This window comes from Salvelinus sp. IW2-2015, linkage group LG28, assembly GCF_002910315.2.
Source record: "Salvelinus sp. IW2-2015 linkage group LG28, ASM291031v2, whole genome shotgun sequence".
Lineage (NCBI taxonomy): Eukaryota > Metazoa > Chordata > Actinopteri > Salmoniformes > Salmonidae > Salvelinus > Salvelinus sp. IW2-2015.
In genome coordinates, this window is record NC_036868.1 from 3,945,499 (window position 1) to 3,955,900 (window position 10,402).

Below are 10,402 nucleotides of genomic sequence, written 5' to 3' on the forward strand. Positions count from 1 at the left end.
CTCAGATTATAAATGCAGGCCTACTGAGTGGTTTCAACGGTGATAAATGACATACTGTAGGTGCCCCATAAAGGGTTGTCAGGGTACCAGAAACAATGTGCCCATAAAGAGTTATTGACCACAGAATTGGGTGCCACATTGAATCACTGATCCTTCAATGGTCAACATTTTGCTATGATAATTTTAAAGCTTTGCCATATATTTTCACTCCAAATTTATTTGAATTAGTTATCACAAATTAGGTTACTAATTTAAAATTGTTTCTCCATAATAAACATACCATTTTAATCCTACAGTAGATCAGTTGGAGGGTTTTGCCCTTATTTTGCATTTTTCTACAAGCTTGCTTGAGTTCAACAGTTTTCAATATAAACTACGTGTCATTAATGGGAGTCGCTGTACGAATGACGGTCCCGCTTGCCTGGCACCGGTGACAAACAGGAACTCATGCAAGCAGGCGGCAATAGTCGGAGCGCTGAAGTAGCGGAGGGTCAGCCATATTGCCGCGCTGTTAGTTCTGCAGAGGAGTGTCCGAGTCTGCCCTGCGGTAGAACCATTTTAAATCACACCTGCTCTGGTAAGCCATTGTACCTATTAATGAATAGCGTATCGAATATTTATGTGAACGTGAGACTGTTGAACAGAATAGGGATGCTCACTACTTTGTTTCCGCACTTGTTGCACCACTTCTGCCGCCGCTTCCCACAAAGGGGGGAATATAACAACAGGTGTCTGGGATTATTGTAGTGGGTTGTGGCTTGGTAAAATGCTAGAAATGGAATGTTATGTAGCTTGCAAGTGTAAAAATGTATCCATGATGCAACGGCTATTTTATTCGAATGTTTGCTCCAAAATGCACAATTAAAGCCTATTCGAGTCGGTCAAATAATTATCTTGGATAATAATATTATGACATTTGACAACAAAGAAGATTCACTGATTAGCCTAGTAGCCTATGCTAGGTAACTACAGATTTAGGTTGGTAACGTGATTTAGGTTGGTAACGTTAGGTGGACTCAACTTGTTTCCTTTGTAGGTCTGTCTACTTCTACACACGCCGTGTAACCTAACAGATGTTGTTATTTTTGAAATAGCCTAAACAGTGTTGGCCTAATGTGTATTTTCTTCAGAAGTTAATGAAGCTCGTGGCTATTTTGTGATCCCAACTGAGGTCGCGCCCTGTTAAAGGATATAGACAAGTTGTTACATTGTAACAGACGGCAGACCCTAAACGCAACAGTATATTTGATACGCAACAGTATATTTGATGTCCCTGTGATGGATAGGCAACTTTGTATTGGCTTCACATCACCCAGTAGTAGCCAAGATGAATTGATTCTGAAGGAAAATGTATCTGCAGTACACCGTGTATCATATACTGTAGGCTACATCGAACGTCCCCTCATAATTTTATCCGAGCAAGGATCACACCTAGATACCACAGTAGTGGTGCTGAAGTAAGATGTGTACCTATAAGGGTGGAGACTCCTAATTTATTTCGGTGTTAAAGCTCGACTCTCCTTTTTGTGGCTGTTATGGGTGAGGCTCGTTTCATCTGAATTTCCATAGACTATTTATAAAAAATGATTCATACGGCTGTGCGAGGGCTGCGTCAACCAATCTCTATTTCGCACCAGCTTTTAAAGAAGGAAGGGTAGTCCCGTCTGACTGGTTATCACCGGAGTGGCTGAAACGCGTTTATCCTCTTTCGCTCTCTCTGACAGGAAGGCACTGACTGTGGAGACGTCATCTAGTAGGCTATCCGAAGTATTTGGAAACCAACTTCACAGCTCCGCGCACGGACCCAGGAAAAGGACACAAAATGCCTAAAGCTGTAAGTATTGCAGTGATTTTATATATTTCAAAGATGTTAATGTCGTTCTACTGAGTTGTCTAAACATATGCTTGGTAACTAAAGAGGATACGTTGGCAGTCCTGAGTCGAGATCCAAGTAGCCCAGGCTGGCAAGAGACACGATGTCTGCTCATGATAAGAGGAGATACTATAAGATATTTGTGCTGTATTGACTATTTTACACCAAATAGATATTATTTTTCTATGGTTTAATTTGTAGTTTCACTGGTAGATGAAAATACAAACATCCTCACTTATATCAATACATTCTCTTGAAGATGAGAATAAGAAGTTGGCCTCTTGTAAGTGGTCACACTGTCTGAATATATGTGCTTCCTCACATGAAGTCTCGTCATCTTCATAAGTCTTACTTTCAGAACCTTTTTATTTGACTTAATGTAATATCCTAGCTGAGGCCTACCTGGGTTTACAGCTGGTCATTTTTTTGGTGACATTTGTCTTTGACAGCACTTCCAAAAAACCGATGGACTTTCATTAGCCCCCCCAGTCTCTCATCCGAGACACTAGAAGACTAGGAGTCATAAAGTGTTAAGAGCGTCACTGGAAAGTGACATCATTGTGGTGCTGGCTGCATGACACAGTAGCATTCTCTGGTACTCCACATTTAGGAACACAACTTGAAAACCTGACCTTTTTGGTAATATAATGGCAGACCGTTTATTTTCTCTCCACGATATCAATGATGAGGCATACGCATTCATTTACTGCCACTGACTGGCTTCTCTCTATATACCGTGAGTTAAGAAAGACATTAAATATTGCCAAGGTTTTTTTGATGATCTTGCTCCTATTTATAGCGTTGGTTGGTCAACATTTTTTGTTAAGCTGTGGCTGCTACGCTCACTACTGACTAGAAGGGCTTTCTATAACACAAACTGACTTTCACTGACATGATGATCAGCCCATATTGAGATTCAGTATCGTGAGTTGTGATGCAAGACTATCAACCATTTAAGCCAAAATCCCATTTACTGTGAAAAACACATCAAACCTGGTAGAATGTATCTATCACATAGAGAAATAGAACTAGAGTAGAGTTCATTGGTTTAGAAGAGAAAGTAATCTGACAAGAGAAAGTTGAGATTTGAGCAGCTGAGATTGAGATCCTGGTTTGGTGTTCTCTCTCTCAACTTACACTTCTCAGAATGACACATTGTCAGCAGGTTGACCTTTAATAGGATACATCTTGTTCTGGAGGCAGAGCCGAGTGATTTCCACTAGATGGGCCAGCTGCAAAGTCAAAATTGGCTATATGTCGTAAGAATTCACAAAAACAAAAATTTGCTTAAATTTGTCTTAAATTAAGGTTAAGCATAAGGTAAACAGTGCGGTAAAGATTAGGGTTCAGATTATATTACTTTGTGGCTATGCCAGCTATTGACTATCCTGCAGAGCTGCCTCCAGTACATGAGTCATCCCAATAAATGCCAACCTGCACATTGTCATCAAGTGAATCATGTTCCCTCCTTGGCTCTCCCTGAATCCTGTTTCACGGCCCCTCCATTTGACAGTAAAACACACACACACACACAAACACACACACACACACACACACACACACACACACACACACACACACAACCCCCCACACACACACACCACACACACACACACACACACACACACACACACACACACACACACACACACACACACACACAACACAACACACACACACACACACACACACACAACACACACACACCACACACACACACACACACACACAGAATGTGTGTTTCCTTCTCATGTCTGAAACCCATTGTTAATAATTTGTTCTCTTGTATAATTGATAACTCAATAATATGACGATGCCTGCTGTTACGCCCTCTGGGCATGTCACTACGAATAGTCATCATGTTGGGACTTATCACATCATTATATATTTAGACATCATTATATAGTCTTTAGTTAACAAAAGTTAATACACTATGTTCAGTCAACAAGTTGGCCAAGCTGAGGTGCCCCAGTCTGCAAAACTAACCCACTATTAGAGGTCTCAGTCCTAAATACATTATTGAAAGGGACGCAGCAGGGGTGTATTCTACCCCCACTCCAGTCTCCATGGGACCTTCAGCAGGTCAGCAGGTAGGACCCAGCCCAGTGGTAGTTTATGGCTATATGGTTCTGTGGGGCATTGCAGACATGTTCCCATGACAACCCCACATTGCAACAGACTCCTTTAAAGCCATCCAAACCGTTGTTAAATATTGAATGGGAATGCAGCATGCAGCCCATTCTGTTGAGCCACTGTGGTGAGATGATGATCACCATCGGTCAACCAACTCATTAACCAGTGAAGGGTGTTGCATACTAGACCAGAGGTTCTCAACTGGTTTTGCCTCGGGACCCAGAATGAACCAGGTTGTTTCAGTCGTGACCCAATATTCATATCTTTAAGGCCGAAATGCAATCTGGAAAACTAGTTTTAATGCTATATTGACTGTAAATGTAGCAATTATATTACACAAGTGAACAACATTCCAACCTTTTTCATTGTCAATAATTCCATATGGATCATATTCTTGATGAAGAATGTTGGCAAGCTCACTTGTTTGAGACCACAAAATCTGCTAATTGGCGCTAATAGCTACATATTGAAAATATATTTATTGAAGATTTCTTTTCTAAGAATACATTTCTACACACTTTCTACCTGGTATGTTGTTTAAATTCAGACTGCAGTATTTTTTCACCCCCAAAAAATGTATTTAAAAAAATATATATATATTTTTTTTTACTTAGACACCCACGATCCACTCAACGTCAATTTGGTTACGACTAGGGATGTAATTATTCACAGATACACATCGGTCTCCGGTTCAAATGTTTAATAAGATGTGAGTGCATCGGTCCGCGGGACCCCAAACGATCCAAATGTAGCATGCATCGGTCAGAAAATGTATTCAAGTGTATTTAATCGGCAGTTGACTTTTTTGTATTTTTTGTATTATTTTCTTTATATCTTCCGAAAATACCTCTCATCTTTTGTGACAACCGCGTCCTCGCCTTCAGTGTTGAACTAAGCATGTAATTGTGTTGACAGTCATTGATCTACAAGTCATTTTGCATTCCCAACAACCCTAGGCACTATCAGTATCATAGTCAAACTGCGTACTATGCAGCTTTGCACAATGACCAACTAGAGCTATTCTGTTCGGTTTCTGTTAGATTATAAAAAATAATAATCTCTGTTTTCTATTATTATTTTAAACATTAAACGCACTATGCATTATGAGGGTTGAATGCCGTAAGAACACAGAATAAAACTATTAATAAAAGTACCATGATGGTAGTGACTGCCCATTTCACTTATTAACCATCATTTATTCACATTACTTCAATAAAATATTTCAGTTGTTGTGTATATTACATTTGTTTTATTTGATGACTTTTTTTCATTCCAAGTCATCATCTCATCTCTATAGAGCTGCTGCCTATGCAGCCTGACAAAATCACTATTTTAGTAGTCTGGATTTGATTTATCTCTAGATAAACTGTGCGATGTGCGCATTGAGCTCACACAAAAAAAAACCCACATGAAATGGAATTCAAATTATTGAACCAATGTTGGTCAATTAGTTGTTTAAAAAATGGAAAATAACCAACATTTAGGTTAATCGCTCAGCACTAGTGATCTGGCACATCTGCGCAGATCACCTTCAGCATTCAAATGTTTATAAAATGGCTTGCGCTTTCTAATTTTGGTAGTTTTGCTTGAAACAATCAGTATTATGGTAATTTTTGGATATACAGGTTAAAGTTGATAATTTCATAACGAGGACAGTAATCACTTTTGCCACCCGCACTGCATGGTAGAAGCAACTCACTCCGAGTCTGTCAACACATCCAAACAGTCTAAACTATTCGATTGAGATGAGACGCGGGCGAAATCCAAAATTGTGCTATATATTCCTTGGCTATGTCATAGCAGATTTTAAAAGATAAATATAGAGCCAGTAATGTATCAAACACTTTTAATCTGCAATAATGACAAATTCATGAGTGGGTGATGGTGATTTCAGATTGAAAGTGTGGGGGGGGGGATTGCCCCCCCCCCCCCCCTAACTGATATTGGGGTGGTAGATGCCCAGTTTCCCTTATGGCTCAGCTCAGGTGCCTACATACACCATAGACATATACATAATTTACAGACAGACAGACACACACAAACACACACAGACAGACAGAGATCCAGTTCAGAGAGGCCCATAATTTAGAATGGAAAATTAATGTGTTTATGCAACAACTGTTAGTGTATTGCATTGAGCCAAATCACATTTGGTTTGTTGATTAATATACAAAGGACCATTTCGAGTCAGTTGGAAAGTTTGCTGTCATAAGCATACGTGTACTTCTCTTGTGGTTTCAGAATAATTATAGTCATTCTCACCAGAGTTGCACTTTCTGGAAATGTAGGTCTTTGCCCAGTGTATTTTTGTCATTAATGTCATGTTTTCTGGTAATATTCTGACTGAATGGCTTCAGTGACTTACCGTTAGTCGAATCGCATGAGATCAGATGTCACTCACCCACTGGTTTTTGTGTGTGTGGCGGTGCCCACTCACTTGTTCCTCTCTCTGTTGGTCTGGGTGTGTTGACTTAGGGTGCCCCGATTTAGTCATTACTCTAGGTATATTATACAACGATGTGGAGGGATAACGTTGTGCACGTTTCCTGTCCTTTCCCTCCATTTAGCTGATCCGGAGTCAGTTTAACTCTGTCGTCACAGGGAAGAGGCCTGTCTGTCTCCCTCACACAGCTGATCTGGAGTCAGTTTGACTGTGTGCAGTCTGGGACCTAAGGTCCGTTTAGAAGGCATAGTGGTATAGGAGAGGAACCACTGGGGAGGCCCAGCTGAAAGGGGATCTTTGTGTTGCTGTTTAATTGAGTTTTCTTCTCTCTCTCTTTTTTTTACCTCTGTTTTGGATGCTGCTTCCCACAGTGTGAGCTAGGAGCCCCTCACCTCCAGGTTTAGTGATGATACTGTCAGTCATGGGTTGTGTTCAATAGAGAGAAAGCATTTTGAATTGGAGTCAAACAAGTAGGTACTTGCTAAATTTGTCCAATAACAACACATATTTTCATTTTTCGGTTGGAAAATGTTTTGCTACGGTGTGCTGAACTACCCCTCCTCCTCCAACTGGACTCCCAGACTCGGACTGACCCAGTCACAGCTGCCCACAACATTCAATATGTCCATTATGAGGCTTTTCCCATGCAAAAAATATACACCCTTTCATGCTACCTTACCTACCTTACCTTTTCATCTACCTTACCTACCTTACCTTTTATCTATCTATCTTTCCTACCTTACCTTAACTTACCTACCTTACCTTTAATCTACCTTACCTAAACTTACTTACCTACCTTACCCTTTCATCTACCTTACCTACACTACCTTACCTACCTTACTTTTTTATCTACCTTGCCTACCTTTTATTTACATTACCTACCTTACCTAAACTAACCTACCGTGTCTTTTCATCTACCTTACTTACCTTACATTTTCATCTACCTTACCTAACTTTTACCTACCTTTTTTATGTACCTTACCTACATTATCTAACTTACCTAAACTTACCTACCTTACATTTTCATCTACCTTACCTTTTATCTACCGTAGTTGAATGCGCTGACTGTAAATCACTCTGGATTAGAGCATCTGCTAAATGACCAAAATGTAAATGKAATTTTCTCTCGTAGTCCATTCACATTCACTTTGTTCTGAAAGGGTTGAATTGTTCTTACTATGGAACAATTGTCTACTGCCATCGTCACGTCAGTTATTCTGTGTAGGCTCAGTATGTAGCCTACGAGGCAGCTAGGGAGCATGGCTGTGAGTCAACAGTTAGTCAGTAAGAGCCCAGGCCCCAGCCCAGCAGACGTCCCGTTTGGCCGTTTCCATTAGGCACCATTGAGTTTGCTCACTACAGAGCCTCAATGTCATTCACAATGGCCAGGAGATGACAGATTACACCAAAGGCTCTGCTAACAGCAGGCTTCCGCTCCCTCATCTCTAAGTCCACACACTTCTTTATAGGGTTGTCAGTCAGTGCTAACCAATAACCTGGGTAAATACTGTACTGTAGAACCGAATCATAACTGAAACAACATCTGACCTCGAAGAGAGAGTTGAAGGACTGGTGTGTGTTAGAGAGCTCACAATGCTGACATTGTAATGAATATGATGTATTTTAGCAGGACTTTAGTCACTGAAGTGGTGATATCCTATCACGGGTCTCTATTGTGAAAGCCTTACACAGTTGATGTTATGTCTCATTCATGGAAATCGGGAAGATGCTCTCATTGCAACTCGCGAGGCTGTTTTTTTTCTATGTTTTTCAGCTTATTTTCAACGTTTTAGTTGTTTGAATCGTTTTATTACCTCAGTGGACCTCCGTAAGCAGGCCAAAACTAGAAGGACTGTTTGTGCAGCATAGGTCAGCCTTATCAATCATTAACCGAAGAATGGAAACGCATGCCTTTTCTCTCAAAACGGCAGTGAATGGACATAGCCTGTATTGACAAAATTCCCTGCCCACCCACGCTATCCTGATAGGCTGGTCTGTGTCAAGGGGTTATGACACTATCGCCCTCACCACCTATGACTATCTCCGACAGGGGCCCCTTCTGAAGTCAACCATGTGCCTTTACTGTAACTAGCTAACTGCAGCTGGTCTGCTACGAAAGGCTGACGTGCTTCACAACCTAACACAATTTACTTTATAGTCAAACAGAGAAGTTTACCAGTCTAGCTTAGTATGAAATCTGAAACGAGAGCTCAGGAGTAAATATTTGAGGTAAAACACATCGTGATTTTCCCATTCAGTTCACTCCGATCAGTCTTTCTGTCTGTTACAAAGCATAGATAAACAAACACATGCTCTGTTGTGTTTACTCTGTCTTTACATACAGTATCATCCCCTTTGAAGTACACGTCTGTGTGACATGTACATGGCTCCTCAGCTGCTCTGTCGCTGTTAGTTCCTATAGTGTTTTAACCCCTCTCTCTCTGACTAGATAGTAAATAGTCATGTTTTTGTGTCACTAATGTCTTTCTGTCATGTCTCTCCCTCCACAGGTCAATGTTCGTGTCACCACCATGGACGCTGAGCTGGAGTTTGCCGTCCAGCCCAGCACCACTGGTAAACAGCTCTTTGACCAGGTCAGTGTTTACAGTATCCTTCTAGCTGTTATATTCATAGGGTTGGTCCTGTTATTACCAGCAACAACAGAGCACCTAGAGTATTTACAATACATTTTTACAGACATTTTTATTAAATATCTTTTGAAGCCGTGTGTGTGTGTGTGTGGTGTGTGTGTGCTCTAATCAGTTGCCCTGCTCTAGTGACCCAGCCCCAAGCCCCCACCTCTCCATACCTCCAGGCCTGTCCTGTACCCACTCACAGCCATTGATATGTTATCTAAGGCAGGGTTTCAAGAGATTTGAACTGGAATTGTTCTTATCATACCCTCTCTCCTCACGTACTCTAGCAACCATTTCCAGAAAGGGGTGTTGTGCTTAGAGCCAAGAGGTTACTGAAACTGATTACTGGTAGTGTGAGAAGAGAGTCAAGAGGTTACTGAAACTGATTACTGGTAGTGTGAGAAGAGAGTTCAAAAAGAAGGTTACTGAAACTGATTACTGGTAGTGTGAGAAGAGAGTCAAGAGGTTACTGAAACCGATTACTGGTAGTGTGAGGCTACTGAAACAGCTTACTGGTAGTGTGAGGCTACTGAAACAGCTTACTGGTAGTGTGAGGCTACTGAAACTGCTTACTGGTAGTGTGAGGCTACTGAAACTGATTACCGGTAGTGTGAGAAGAGAGAGCATGATAAAAGCCTTTTTATTTTTATCAGATTACAATATATATAACAATGTAGATGTAAAATTGACATTATTTATGGAATGGACTAGATGTCGACCGATTAATCGGAACGGACGATTAATTAGGGCCGATTTCAAGTTTTCATAACAATCGGTAATCGGCATTTTTGGACACCGATCATGGCCGATTACATTGCACTCCACGAGGAGACTGCGTGGCAGTGCTGACTACCTGTTATGCGAGTGCAGCAAGGAGCCAAGGTAAGGTGCTAGCTAGCATTAAACGTATCTTATAAAAAACAATCAATCTTAACATAATCACTAGTTAACTACACATGGTTGATGATATTACTAGTTTATCTAGCTTGTCCTGTGTTGCATATAATTGATGCGGTGCCTGTTAATTTATCATTGAATCACAGCCTACTTCGCCAAACGGGTGATTTAACAAGCGCATTCACGAAAAAAGCACTGTCGTTGCACCAATGTGTACCTAACCATAAACATCAACGCCTTTCTTAAAATCAATACACAAGTATATATTTTTAAACCTGCATATTTAGTTAATATTGCCTGCTAACATGAATTTATTTTAACTAGGGAAATTGTGTCACTTCTCTTGCGTTCTGTGCAACAGAGTCAGGGTATATGCAGCAGTTTGGACAGCCTGGCACGTTGCGAACCATGTGAAGACCA

At 40.8% G+C, this 10,402-nt stretch overlaps 1 protein-coding gene across 1 annotated transcript in view; it reads left to right on the plus strand.

The window, feature by feature from the left end:
• The first annotated feature begins 441 nt into the window (after positions 1-441).
• Positions 442-10,402, plus strand: part of ezrb (ezrin b) — an 81,211-nt gene continuing 71,250 nt past the window's right edge. Inside the window, 3 exon segments of the mRNA XM_023974001.3 lie at positions 442-577; positions 1,725-1,834; positions 8,960-9,043. Coding sequence (XP_023829769.1) covers positions 1,823-1,834; positions 8,960-9,043 — 96 coding nt within the window. The 5' untranslated portion in view covers positions 442-577; positions 1,725-1,822.